This window comes from Sturnira hondurensis, unplaced genomic scaffold, assembly GCF_014824575.4.
Source record: "Sturnira hondurensis isolate 20B ecotype Veracruz unplaced genomic scaffold, ASM1482457v3 Scaffold0014384, whole genome shotgun sequence".
Taxonomy (NCBI): Eukaryota; Metazoa; Chordata; class Mammalia; order Chiroptera; family Phyllostomidae; genus Sturnira; species Sturnira hondurensis.
Window position 1 is genome coordinate 13458853 of NW_028087015.1, and position 15182 is coordinate 13474034.

Genomic DNA, 15182 nt, shown 5'->3' on the forward strand with positions numbered 1-15182 from the left:
CCTCACAAGGCAGAGAGAGAGATCTATATAAGCTGAACTTCCCCATTCTTGTATATAAAATGCGGATCACATCCACTTCATAAGGCTGTTAGGAAGACTCCACTAATATGCAAAATGCTCAGTCAACTCCCTGGACAGAGTGGTAATAAAAATATTATAGTGGCAATAATAATACAGTTGTGATTTGTACCCTATTTCTTGTGTTGACACAATTGTCCCCCCAATAGATCGGGTGTAAGGGGTTTTGTACATAAATGAAACATGGTATGTCTCATGTCCATGCATGGAGTTTAACTCAATATGAGCCATTTTTATTTTGAGCATTTAATTAGAATCTTGGTAAGGTCATCCTAGAAAAAAATTGAAGTTCAGTGAAAGTCTTCTAAGGAAGGAATAACATGCTTGACAAATACTAATGTGGAATTAGTTATTTTTATAAGAAATGAAAGTCACTTTTGCATTTTGTAACACACCTACTTGTTTCTCTAGTTATAAAAATATTCAACTTAATTTTTATAAACGAAAAACCTTCTGTTTATTGTTTAGCCAAAAGTTTATTTGGCAAAAGACATTTAGTTTGCAAAATACATTGGGCTTCTCAAGGAGTAATGTGTTTGCCTTAAATCCCCAAAGACGCAGAGTTATCTGGATAAAAGCCTTTTGACAGTTCTCTTTTATTTGCGATGCCTCTGCCTTTTTCCTTCGGTAGCAGCATGCACATCCACTGGGGGAACCAAGGCGCAGGAGCCTCTCAGCACCTAGTCGGAGCATGGCGTCTATGCCTGCCTTTGTCTTGCTTCGCTTGTGTTTTTTGAATGAAACAGACTGTTCTAATTTTAAGCTTAAAGACAATATAACCAAATGTTGGTTGCCCGATGTGTAGCAACTGATTGCTGTTTTTGTCAAGAAGTGAGTGTTGCATTGAGAATGGGCTTGCATTCTAAGCCTGCTGTCATACTGCCATGAACGTACATTTGGTCCACAGATGTTCTGGGATGCGCTCCATGGTGGGGGAAATGGGGACCTTGCATCTCATTGATCTCTTTGCTTTACTGTCAGGACTTCACTCTCTTCCAAGCCCCACACTTGCAACCCCTGCTTGATCCTTGCCATGGCCTTTAGACTTCAGGCCATGATAACACACTTGTGCTTATAAGTATGTTTTTCTTGAGTTGAAGAGTATGTTTTAGAAAAAGGACACTTCATTTTAAAGCAATCATTTCCAGCTTCTGAAAATTGGTAGATTTTTAGCCTGATCTTCATTCCTGATGACAGTAGTCATCAACCAGAGCACAGAAAGAGCTGCTCCATAGACTTGGCATGTTCTCCTCATTTTACCACACTCCTCACCTCTCCCTATTGCCTCCTTCCCACTGCTGCACTCTGGAACTTCACCTACTCAACCACTCCAGAACCTCATCTCCTTTGCTGGCCCTATTGTAGAGGAAGTCCATTCTTCATGCCCTAATCAAATATTGGGATTATCTCTGTTCTTAGCAATTGTGTAAATGGTTTTGAGCTTTCCCAAACAAATTTTACTGAGCTTTCCCAAATAAATTTTACTTACTTAAAAACTTAAGTAAGCCAAAACAAAGTACTATACAGAGGTGAAAACGTTCATTCAAACCCATGCTTTGATTGTATTGTTGCTATATAATAAGCTATAACTCTAGCTTTTATTCAGAATTTCAAATAGAGTGATGACCATTGCCAGTGACACTTTGGAAGGAAATAACTTGTGGTGCCAGTAAAATAAGGGAGGGAAGAGGCACAGAAGCAAAAGGTGGCATCAGGGAGTTTTTATTCTTGTCAAGGTCTGAGCCTTGCAGCTTGTTAAACTTTTAAAGCATTTTTATTACTGCTGTCTTTTTAATTATTTAGTTATTGATTTTATTTTTTAAATTATTTTATTTTAAAATTATTTCTACATGAATCCGTGAGTTTATTTTTTTATTGACTATATCCAATGACATTTGGCAGCCGGCCCGGGTTGCCCTCTCCTCCCTCTACTCCCTCACTCAGTGTGTCAACAAAACCAAACTACTGCAAAGTAGTAAATAATCAACATTTTCCATTCACATTCACTGACTCAGCATAATAGCGCCATCTCTACCCGAGTTAGGAGCTGCCTGGCCCAGGTGTGTGGGACTTTGCTGAGCCAGCAGGTCACCCAGCAGGCATTTTTTTCCCCACCGAGACGAACTCCAGGTCCTTGTGGATGACTGCCCTCTGTCACTGCATTGCTTCTGGGAAAGGCACTGGTGCAAACAGTAATTCCAGTGCCAGGTGCATCTGGGAGCATTAGAGGTGCCTTAGTCTGCTCAGGCCGCTCTAGCAAAAATATTTTAGACTTGGTCACAAACAACAAATAATGCTTTCTCATAGTTCTGGAGGCTGGGAATACCAAGATCCAGGCACCGGCAGACCTGGTGTCAGGCGAGGACTGTCTTCCTGGGTGCAGACAGCCGCCTTCTTGCTCTGTCCTCACATGGTGGATAGCAGAGTGAGGGGAAGCCAGCGCCCTCCAGTCTCTTCTGATACGGAGAACAGTCCCACTGGGGAGGGCTCCATCCCTCTGACCTAATCACCTCCCAAAGGCCCCACCTCCTAACACCATCATTACACTGTGGATCAGGCTTCCACTTGTGAACGTGGCGGGCCACCACCATTCAAACCATATCACACAGACTCTGCCAAGTTGGCCATGGAAGAAGTAAGGCGCCATTTCTGATCTATTTTGCTTCCCGTTTCATAGTAGCTAAAACATTGCAATTCATAATCACAGTTCCCTTTACTACACAAAGTAGGAAATAGGTTTGGTCTCTGCTGAAATGAAAAGCAGTGTCCCAATGCTGCATATTTTTGTACAAATGCAAAGCTGTTATGATGTGTCATAAATAGAGAAAAATGTCCTCCTGCTTTCAAGCTACTAATAAGACACTGCAAACTGAAAGAAAATGAACCACTACTCTTTGCTACTGCGAATCTGAAAGACACTTAAAATGTCAGGCACTAAGGTCATTGTCAAAGCCATATATCTGTGTGAGGTGCTCAATGTGCAGAAAGGCAGAAAAGTATCAACCTAGCACATAAGACAATTTCATACCGACAGATGCTGTTCATGTTAAGTAGAGTGATGTACTTTTCTAAACCCTCACGAAGGAAACTAAATAAATCCTGAGCCCCAAGGATACAGGCTGAATGTGTTGCCTATGATAATGTGCTTCATCTTAACCACAACATTATGATATAGGTAGTTTCACAGATGAGGAAACCGAGGCCCAGAGAAGTTCAGTGACTCAGCCAAGGCCACACAGCTGATGACCGTAGAACCTGGAGGTGACCCCAATTTTGTGTGACTCAAAAGTGCTGGCAATTATTGACTGAATTCCCAACTTTCAGACAAGCAGTGGTCAGAATGTAAACAATGCTCCTAGGAAAATAAAGGGGAGGTGAGTGGGAGGAACGTGTCTATAGGAGGTGGACCTAGACACTGGGAGACTGGGAGGGAGAGCGGGGGAAAAAGGAAGGCCAGGCCATCCGAATCTCCAGTTTCTGATTCAAGGATCTGAAATTAAAGACACCATTACTGTAGGTAGAAGAGTCCAGGATAAAAGCTCTCTTGTGGGAAATTAAATAATACAAGTTTCAGATGTATAGGTTTGAGTCTGCACTGAGACATCAAGTAGAATTTCAGGCACCCACATGAGCGGGGACTAGTTCCAGAGCCATCCGCCGATGACCTATTAGACCCATCGCCCAACCCACCTGCTGCTGTTCACCAGCAAAAATACCCAGAACAACTGCCTACCTGTTGTCTAGAGGTTTCTGCATATTTCATTTAATTCTCCCTCAAGAAGAATACAAAAAGGAAAGCAATGCAAAAATATTTTGAAATTAATAGACTAAAGTGAAGGGAAAGGTAAGATGGGGAAATGGCAATGGGACATAAAACACAAACAGAAAGGCCTGCCCACGTTCTGGATGCCTCCCCCGGGGAGGGAGGCAAAGTTGTTTGGACTGAGGACCCTGGAGCCAGGTTGTCGGACTGCAAAGCCTGGTCGTGCCCCTTACACGAGTCATTGACCTCTCTGAGTTTTCCTTTCCCACCTGCACAACGGATGAAGATAGAAACCCTTTCAGGGGCGTCATGGTGGGGATTAAATGCACACCTGCATACATGCATGTATATCTACCTCCATACATACAACACACACGTATGCATCCACTGTTGCTATCAAGTGTTCTGAAATGTCCAGCAGGCAACACAATCGCAGTGCTGCAGCGTTCACAAGGTGAAACTGAACCACCCATTCACTAGTGGATTTGAAAACCAGGCCAAGTTAGGCTGGAGTTGGATGCTGTACTGGGCCCTGATCCAAGTGGTGACAGAGGCCCTCATGACAATGACACTGGGTCTGTAGTGAGCCAGGTACTCAGTAACTTCCTTGTGGAGAAAGGTGTAAAATGTTCGTGCTGAAGATGTTTGCTAGTACATCTCATAATGCGTATTTTAAGAAAATAGGTTCTCCATAGAGCGAAACCTGGTGGAGCGTGGTGCAGGTCCAATGTAGTTCAAGTTGAATGAATCTAGAGGGATCCATGATGGAGATAAGGCTGTTTTCCACGTTATTCTGTGTCTCTGGATTGTAATAGACACTGGAAAGTTGTGAGTCTGGTCCTGTTCTCTGACAGGTGCCTTAATGGCAGGTGCTGAGAGCCACCAGGTTGGGCTGATGTTGGTGCTGCGCTGTGCTCATCACCTGCCCTGGGAGAACTACAAGGTCTGATCACATCACCCCCAGGAGCCCCGGGCGGAGAAGAGCATGCTCTTAGACAGAAGTTCTGGATCTTTAAAGTCAGACAGACGCCAGCGTAGTGGTGCTCAGTGAACAGTCCAGGGATGGAAGAAGGGGAGAAGGAAAGGAGAGGACAGGAGAGAAAGCACGTGTTAATTTTTTCCTAATATTATTACCTTGGTTTTTACCAAACAATCCCTTGAATCATAAAATAACCTCTGTACGCACGCATCTACCTTCAGCAGTTTTCCTTGCTGGTGCAACTTCCAAAACAGCTCACGAAATGTGTTCCATAGAAACAAATGTGCTGTCTCACTGTGTGCCTGGAAGTCAGCAAATATCTGGAGCTGTCTAACAAATTATGTGGATCATGGGAGAAAGAGCGGCTTCATACTGCCATCAAATATTTATCAAAAGCTCAATTATAGGGACTTTTTAAAATGAACTGGCTCTTCCAGAGACTGAGCATATTTTTTTCTAGAGTTTACTAAGCCCAAATGAGTTATTGACATTGGATGTAAACCTCACTCTTGGAACTCAATCTCTGCATTTATTACTGAGGTCACGTCAAACCTCCACTGTGGGTCCCGCTGCAGGAAAACGGATTGGGCGATAATTTACCAGGGACTGAGGCTGTTCGGCTAGGCCTTGGTCCGAGACAAAGCAAACCATCTCTCCAGAGGCCAGTCAGTTCTCCTTGCTGGGATGGTGGTGATTTCTACTGCACAGGGTTTTGCCTGTTGATTTAATAGTTTGTCCTTCATTAAAGGAGCAAGATGTTTTCCAGTTGACTGCATAAACTTCCAACTCATCTTCTTGTAAGTCATAAAAGAAGAAATATTAGCAAGCCCTGATGGAAAACTGTTCTCAAGAAATGATTTTGCATTTCCACCAAAATTAGCTGGCAGTCGGTTTCATAGTTCCAATTTTTAAAAATTGTTTGGTTTTTCTTCCGCAACTTTAAGTTATGGATTTATGGCAACAGTAGGACTTCATTTGTCTTTTTTGTAGATGTAGATAAAAAAAACAATTCGCCAGAAGAAAGGAAGGAATCTTTTTGAACCAGAAATGTAGTTCCACTTCTGTTCATATTTATTTTATTTAGTGCAGTGGTCTCAGATGGGAGCAATTTCACCCCCCAGGGGACAGTTGGCAATGTCTAGAGACATTGTGGGTGTCACAACTGGAAGGATGCATGCTACTGGGGTCTAGAGAGGGAGGCCGGGGATGCTGCCCATCGTCCTGGAAGGCACAGAAAAGTCCCTGTAACAAAGAGCTGTTCCTCGCAAGTATCAGCAGTGCCGTGGTTGGGAAACCTTGCCTTAATCTACTCCTTTTTACTCACATTATTAAAGTACTGTGTGGATTCAAAGGATAATCCTCTTGTCATTTTCCTTTTTCATTAGCTGTTAACTTGGTTTTCTTCATCTCCATGTCATCTTGAAGAAGCATGTTCATTGTCCCTGACTTTCTTCTCATTCATCCCTACTGGAACCCTTGCAGTTGGATTGATTTTTTCTGAGGTTTCTTTCCTTGGCCTGTAGATGGCCGTCCTCTCCTTGGGTGCTCACATGGTCTTTCTCTGTGTTTGTGTCTTCATTTCCTCTTCTTATAAGGGCCCCTGTCATATTGGATTCGTCATACTAATGACCTAATTTACTCATAATTACCTCTAAAGACCCCATCTCTGAATACAGTGACATTCGGGGAGCTAAGGGTTTATGATTTCAACATCTGAGTGTGGCGACAGCACACATTTCAGCCCCGAACACCCACTCCTGGAGAAGGACAAACGAAGGGAGTGAGGCTGGCCGACCCGGGGAGAAGTGCAGCAGGTGTGGAGTGAGGAAGAGGAGGAGTGAATCCCTTGACCACTCTCTCTGCCCATCCTCTCTGCTCCCCCCGCCCGCCCATGGGTCAGTCCCACAGAAACCAGGGGACCAGGAAGCAGAGGTTCCTACATGTCAGCATCCCTGTGCCAGAACCCAGCAGAGGAGAGGATGACTGGGTGTGAGGGGCAAATGGAGAACCAGGAGCCAGCCCCTCCCCAAAGGTGCCTTCTGTTGGCAGTGCCTGGGTTAAAACAACGCTGGCCCTACTCAGTGTCTTCTAGTGTTTCACGTCTCCTCGTGGCCACAGAAATGAATGGGGCCATAATGCTTCCTTGAGATGAAATTGAAGTCTCACCAGTGTCTGCCGTGTGACAGAGCCAGAGTGTGTATGTGTTCCTGTCTGAGTGGAGCCCAGGTCTGTGACTGGAGGGAAGATGGCCCAGCTGGAGCATCCCTAACCCGGTCTGCCTGTGTCCCTTTTTCCCAGGAGCCCGAGAGGCAGTACATGCACATCGGCACCATGGTGGAGTTCGCCTTTGCGCTGGTGGCGAAGCTGGAAGCCATCAACAAGCACTCCTTCAATGACTTCAAGCTGCGAGTGGGTACGTCCCGCAGAGGCCTGGCTTCCGTGGTGAGGGTGTGAAGTCAGGAGCAGCTTCCCAGGACATGTTGATAATCTTTGTGTTGAAGTAGAGCAATGACCGTGTGTCTCGCGGGACTGGAATGCAGGTGGAAGGTACTCAGGGAAGTTACAAATTTTTCAGAACTTTGGCACAAATTAGAACCAAAAAAAAAATCCCCACCTTGGTGGGATCCAGGTTTAGCACCTGGTCCGTGAGCTGATTTTCAGTCCCACTGTCCCCTTCCCTCCAGCCAGGGACAAGCCACAACGTGCATAGCCTCAGCCACCCTGAGGAGCTCATGGAAGGCACCAGCTGGGCTAAGCCAGTGACTGTAAGCCACTTCATGATTTCACAGACCGCTGCCCATAAAACTAGGACTGCCTTAAGCTAGGAGGTGCATCCAGACTTCAGAGCTGTAGAAACATTTTTTTTAAATGTGAAGTGCAACTTAGACTTGTTAGAATAGTCACACACTCCTGGAGTCACAACCTACAAGAATGCCACATGGGTCCTTGGTTCTGAAATAGCTATAGCTTTTCAGACTGAATGTGCAGATTTAAGAAAAAAGTCTACCTTTCTTTAGAATTAAAAAAAAAAGTTCTAATACGTTATTTTCTTAGTTTAAGTTGATTCTTTAGTATATCCCATGATTACTTGCCTTTTGCAACTGTTTATCCAGAAGCAATGCGTTTTGGGGCCTGAGGTTAGCACACAGCTGCCCTGTGAGGGGTGCAGTTACTTCCGGCCATCCAGGATTTGTAAGAGCTTCTTCCGCCATTGTATGTTTTTCTTGGCAACACATTTTGCTTCTTCTAAAAGCAAGTCCACATAAGACTAGTCCACATAAGTCCACACTTTTTACACAGTCTATTTTAATGGCTATTCATTTTTTTTTTGCACAGATTTCAGCTACTTAAAAAATCATGGTATTTATAGCTATTTCTTCCTTTGCTCTGCATATGTTCTCCATTTTTCAACCCAGAAATATTTATACATTTGTTAAGGAATTGGGGCCCTCCCCTCTGTATGTCCTATTAATTGTCAGCATCTGGACACACTTCTCAACTCCATGCACGGTGGACCTTTGTCCAGGCTCTGCCACACGCGGAGGTGAGAAGGGCAGCCCTGTCACCCTGCTGACCACATCCAACACATGGTGTGTTTTTGACCCTGGAGATGCTTTATTATTGGAAAAGGGGTTTCTTAAACTTTTGTATTACCCCCCTTAAAAAAAGAAAGAAAGAAATTGATTGCACTGTGGAGTGACCCCTCTATTGTCAAACACATATGCACCAAAATCACATTGCCCTTCATTCCAAGGGAGAACACGGACAATTATTTGCTAGTCATTTGTGCTACATCAAAGCGCAGTGTACTTGGTCTGGATCTTAGCAGTGTTTTCCGAATTCCTGAGAGCAATGGGATGGACCGCCTCTCGTATGTATTTACTAAGTGCTTACTTCACACTGATTACCAAGCAACTAAACGTACATTCAGCCCACATGCCAGCTCTTTCAGAGTTCTAAGGAAGCCTAATCTCAGTTTTTCTCTTGGGCTTTAAGTCTGCGTTTCCCCACACTCTTGGTCTCTCCCAGGTACAGCTTCCTTGCTCCACCTCCATGCATAGTGCCATCAGAAGAGTAATATTGCCCCACAGAAAATGATGATACAAATAATAAGAGCCAAATTTGCTCCTGATGTTCTTTCCTGTACATGTTAGGCTGCAGTAACAGTCAGTTAATGGGAACCACAAATTGCACACACTTGCACGTAAGTAGATCACCCCATTGCCAGCAATAATCCACCCAGTCTCTCTTCCCTGACCCCAAGCCACTGGCCCAGCAGGACTCAGACCAGTCAAAAGAAAAGCTGGTGGCAAAAGAGGCTGAGATCACCACTTAGAGGCCAGCAGCTGATGCCTGGGCACTCTGGCCCTTGCAACAGAGCCAGAGTGAATTTTCGTGATGTTTAAAGTAGAGACGAGAGTTTTGTTGAGTACTCCGCAAAAGCAAAGGAGAATTTCTTTCTCACCTGCTGTGAACCTTCAAAGATTGGATGGAACACTGTGTGTAATATGTTTCCTGCCTACCTTCCCACTGCAAAGAGGAAGCTTTGCCTAAGATCTATAACAAGCTATTATATATAACTAAGCAGTCAGCAGTGGGAAGCGAGATGTCTCAGAAACACCCTCATTATTAGTATATTTGGCACCTGCCGTAAGGTGCAGGTCCCAAATCCAGGAGGAAATGGAGGGGAAATGATCAGTCGACTCAGTGTCTCTGTTTGTACGTCTATGTTCTACCTCCCCGCTCCTCCTATAACAACCGTGTGTCTGTGTGTTGGGACTGAATTCTTGGCACAAGGACGCATCCTAGCGGGTGCACCTGGGGCGAGGAAGGGCCTGGCTTCTCCCTAACTAGAGAGTTGATCAGACTTTTGAAGCTTCAGCTCCTGATGGCAGACGCCATCTCCATATTCCTTCTGGTGTCAAAGCACCCTGACCTCAGGGGTATTCATATAATAAGCATAGTTTTACAATTGCAATTATTAACTTAGAGGAGGCACTCAGAGCCTGGGTGCCTAATTACCTGGGGAAGTAATATATACTTATATACACACATATACTTGCATTGATCCAGAAGGTATCCAGCCAGCCATGTAATATGAAAAATAGAGACATTTACTGAAGAAAATAAAAGATACAAGAAATATTGTACATAGCATAATGACCTCTCAGTTACCTTCAAAGTGGACACCTTGGGACCTCGCACAGTTCGCCTGGTCTCCATCAGTTGCCCTGTAGTATTTTCCTGAATCTCACTGACGGTCTGAAACCTCTGGCATTTCACAGGTGGTTTTAGTTTAGGAAGAGCCGGAAGTCACAGGGTAACAAATCTGGTCTGCAGGGGGGCTGAGTCACCTGGGCAGTTCTATATTTCACCAAAACCCTGCACAAGACAGGATGCATGAGCAGGCACATTGTTGGGTGATGAAACGTCTAATCACCAGTTGCCCATAGGTGCAGCCTTCTGAATCATCCAAGTAGTTTCCACGGAGGAACATTCAAGTGTAATGCAAAATTTCATTGCTCTACTTGCTCAGGCATTTTAAATGTGATGGCCACACAGTACACATGCTCACTCAACAGCATCTGGCACCGCTACTGACTGCAGTGAAGTCATTGCACACATGTGCACTCCAGTCCATTCCCCTTGGCTCCCAGGTTGCATCAATGTCATGCAAACCATTCTTGTTATACTAACAATGGTTGGACATCTTCCAGACAGACCTCGTGTGTGTGTGTGTGTGTGTGTGTGTGTGTGTATTTATTATAATGCATAATGTCCATGAACCCCAGAAATCCAAGAAATCCATCATCATGTTATGGCAGGCATTTGGCCAGCAGGACTGAACAGGCGGTGACTCATGAATTTCCTGTGACTTTTGGAGATTCTCAGTTTGCAGGCAGGCTTGGCCCCAGAGGTTGGATTTTCCTCTCCCCAATGGGTGCAGAGCTGTAAAGCCAGCTTCGTAAGAGCCAAAATCCCCAGCAGCAAAACCAGACGGAGCTTCCAGAGCTTGTCTGGACACTCTCTGTGTGTCACTTTGCTCACTACAGGTGAGCAGGTGCCCTGGGATCCTCTCCAAATGTGAGGCTTTTGGGGAGCTCCCTCAGTCCTCTCCGTCCTACCATCTTGTCTTTGGAAGGTGGTTTGAGAATCAAAAGCACAAACAGGTTCCTCTGTAATTTGATAAACTCTCTGGTGGAGTGTCACCAAAGAACAACAGCCCTAAAGGTAGGCCGAAGCCATGTGCATGAAGAACTTGTAGCAGAGAGAGAGAAAAGCAGAGTTTTCCGTGCAGGAGTTGGGAAGCCAATTGCCTGTGTCCGTGCTCTGCCTCTGCTACCTACTGCCTGTCTCATGGCACCGTTCCCCTGCTTCCTCATCGGGCGTGATGATAACAGAACCCACCTTGCAGGCTGTAGTGAGAAGTAAACGCTGATGTGTGAAAAGCACATAGAACAGTGCACGGTGAATAGAAAATGCAAGAGGGGTGGGTGGTGCTTCCACTAAAACACTGGAGCAAACCCCCCCATCCAACGGCAGCAGCACAGCCAATGGATGTAGGATGTGCACTCAGTGCAGCGCTTTAACATAAAATGCGTGTATTTCAGAATTAAGTACAAAACTATTGGACAACAATGTAATAATCATCTCTTGCCTAAGACTGTACAGCAACATAGAAAATGATCATATGATGCTTAGTTTTCTAAAGTGTAGCCAATGCTATGCTATTGCGGAATAACAATAAATGGACATATAAGCATAAATCAAGGTCAGGGGGGAATACAAACATAAATATTTTAATAGTTTTGGGATGTGAAATTAGAGGAATTATATTTCTTTGCTGTAGAGTTATGTGAAGTGATGTATGTCTAACAAAGAAGAGTCAGGAGGGCCCTAGGAAGCTTCTGTGTTTAAGACAGTTTCTGGGACGTGAATGTTAACGCAGCTCTGGTGTGTTCCAGGCATGAACCACGGACCTGTGATAGCTGGTGTCATTGGAGCTCAGAAGCCACAGTATGACATCTGGGGCAACACTGTGAACGTGGCCAGTAGGATGGACAGCACTGGAGTCCTGGACAAAATACAGGTAGCGCAGTCTGCACCGTCATCCTGGGCCTTGTCTGTCTGCTAGGGGGCCGTGAATAACATGATAATTACTATTATACATACAATACAATAATATGTATATTGTATATAATATAATTATATATAGTAATAAATATTAAAGGAAAGAACCTTGAAACTTACTTCAAACTTGAAAAAAAAACCTTGGAAAATGTGAAAAAAAACTTGAAAGTTACTTAAATCTTTTTATTGGGCAAATGTTTATTTCTTCATTAACTGTTCACAGCAGTAAAAATTGTAATGGTGTGAAGGTCATGGCAGCTGTGAAAGTAAGTGATCACAACGACAACCGCACAGTAAGAAGGCCCAGGTCGGGGGTTCAGGACTGGAGCCCTCCTCTTCTCGTCCTTCTCCCTGCCCGACACATTGGAAAGTGCTCTGCTAGGAAGAAGACCTCTGGAAGCAAAACCAGACCTAACCCCCAGCCTTCCTTTCCCTGGGGGCTAAAATGGGAGGAGAAAGGTAGGGGTTACCAGGGGAGGGAGCCGGAACTGGGGGTAATATGTCGTGCTGGTACTAAATCGGACTAGGATGGGATTTGGAGATTTAGAAATGACTGAAAAGGTCTGGAAGCCACCCAAGGGAAAGAAAGGGAAGACCCGACAAATGAAAAGTGGTGAGCACATGCACTGTTTGGGCACCTGGCCAGACACGTAGAACAGTCGAGGGACTAACTTCTCCCAGTGAGGAGGACGTGTGTACATGTACGTGTCTGTGCTGAACTTGCAGTGGTTCCACAGCTCACCCAGCTGTGCTGTCTTCAGCTGGATGAATTCCTGCCCGATGACAAGTCCGTGTGAAAATCTCTGGACACAAAGAAGGGGCTTCATCGGTTCTGAGTCCTCTTGGCAGAGAATTGCATGTGTTTCGGATGTGTGTGCCTCAGCTTGGCCAAGGGCCTCACATAACCTTCCTTCTTAAAAATTGTAATGGAGACCCAGAGACTTGATAAATCTCTGTAGAAGACGCCCCGGCTCCGGGATCACCGACGATGAGCTCGTCACCTCACCCCCGCCCACCCAGGGGCCTGTTGTGCTGCCCCACCTCGTTCATCCAGAATGATTTTCCTGCGCTGACCTCTGCCAAAGGGCACCTTTCATTCTTTGTGGAATGGCACAAACATGACTTCTAAGTGTCCACCTGCTTCCAGTCAGATGATGAGCCAGCGGGTGTTGGAAAGTGAGCAACATCCAACGGAGAGAAGGGAGAGGGAAGAAAGACAGTGATGGGGGGAAGAGAGGGAAGATGCCAGCCTTCCCAGGTAAACTGGCCAAATAGGGCTCCTCTAACAGCCATCTGGAGTAGGGTCACCCACTGTGGACACCGCCCAGGAGCTCACCCTCAGAAGGCATGGACTCACCTCATCAGCCTAATCTCACCATGCCCTGATGGCACCGTAGTCTCTAGCGCTTTTTGCATGCTCATCACTAGCCACTCCCAATACCCAGGGAGACTCCAGATCCTGCACCACTGAGGGGCTTCCGTTTGAGGAGAGAGGCATTCTCCTACCAAGGATATGCCTTCCTGCCTGTAGGCTAACCTGAGTCCCCACCATACACCTAGAACATTCAGAAGAACAATGATCATTTTAATGTTTCACAACTCTGCCAAGTGGTCAGTCTTCAAACACTTGGGATAAGTCTCAAAAGTCATTTAAGAGGAGCTGGTCAGGCCCTGGCTGGTGTAGCTCAGTGGAATGAGCATGGGCCTGTGAAGCAAAGGGTCGCCAGTTCGATTCCCAGTCAGGGCACATGCCTGGGGTGCAGGCCGGGTCCCCAGTAGGGAGCATATGAGAGGCAACCACACAGTGATGTTTCTCTCCCACTCTTTCTCCTTCCCTTCCCCTCGCTCTAAAAAAACTAATACATAAATAAATGAAAGAGGAGCTGGTCAGGGCAAGCGCTCCCTCTTGGAGGTCGCAGATCCCCAGCAGGTTAACATTTAAATGAGTCTGTCCCTGTGTGAGTGTCTCTAAGAGGGTATCAGGCGTCGTCAGACTGCATGTGATTCAGTGCAGAGCAGCCACACCGAGCCCCAGGGAAGAAAGGAGAGAGGCTCCCGCAGGCCCTCCTGCGGTCACTCCAGCCAGCAGCTGGCAGGTTTGCATCTCACGGGGTTTCCTTCTCCTGAGGGCATGGCTTATTCTACCTTCAGTAGCTTCTTATTTCCACTTACATGGAAAAAAAAGTCGCGAGATGCCAGGAAAAATAAAAATTGATGCAGAGACCATTAAAACCTTCTCCTGGGCCTTGGGAACAGACTGCTTTTATTAAAGAGCATGAACTCCCACTGTGCTTTCCACACTGGAACCCCAAACAGTGCAGAAGCCCACTGGCACCAGCCAGGCTCCCCCTGGACGTGGGGGAGTCCCAGCTGGTGGGAGTGAGGTCCACAGCTCCCTCCTCCCTGCACTGTGATGCTTTGTGGCGGGTGCTCCAAGTAGCAATGGGATAGCGTGAGAGTGCTGCTGGTGATACAAAGATCCAATAAATATGTCAACTCCAGAATTAACCTCTAGGGCTGCAGGACATGTGTTTGTTCTCTGTGCAGAAGGTCAGAGGTCAAATGCTCGTGGGATTCTCTAATTCTAATTGCCCTTGAGAATTCTGATCACGAGACCGTACTTGTCATCTGAGTTTCTTGACTATGTACCTGTTCTTTTGGTTCTTATTCAGAATCCAAAGTCTTTTCTGTGCTGCTGGCTTCATCCTCAACCTATACCTGTCCTCCCCGGGGACTTGGCGTGGGAGTCTGTTTTCCCTTTCCTTACTGCTCTGCTGCAGGGTCCCAGGACCCACATGTTGCCCCTGAGCTAGGTGCTGCCACTGGGTCACGTTTCGGTAAGACAGGGTGGTGCTTCTCTTTCCCCCAGCCTGCCCTAGAGATCTTTGCAGGGACACTTCAGCCTTTCTTCTGGGAGGCCCGACACCGCCCTGGCGCCTTGCAAACACAGCTCTCCTGTGGTTTGGATGTACTTCTGCCTCTGCCCCAAGACAGTCTGCCCCGAGGCCTCTCCAGCCACCAAGCCCAAGGAGGCTGGCTCATTGCTGCCACCTCTGTCCCCACCACTGCTGCATCCCTGACAGTGTCCCTGCTGTAGACAAACTGGTATAGTAGCATTGCTGGGTTGTCCACAAGCTGGCCTGTGTGTGAGTGTCATCCACATGCTGTGCCCAGGTGGCTGGGACCCCACAGGTGTCACGTCCATTTCCTCCCATACAGTGGGGGGAGCCC

At 46.1% G+C, this 15182-nt stretch overlaps 1 protein-coding gene across 2 annotated transcripts in view; it reads left to right on the forward strand.

Moving 5' to 3' along the window:
- The window catches only part of ADCY2 (adenylate cyclase 2), a 353912-nt gene that overhangs the window by 336715 nt on the left and 2015 nt on the right, over positions 1-15182 (forward strand). For both annotated transcript variants that reach the window (XM_037062983.1, XM_037062984.1), the window contains exons 23-24: positions 7119-7233; positions 11786-11910. In XM_037062983.1, the coding sequence (XP_036918878.1) occupies positions 7119-7233; positions 11786-11910 (240 nt within the window). The remainder of the gene's footprint in view (positions 1-7118; positions 7234-11785; positions 11911-15182) is intronic.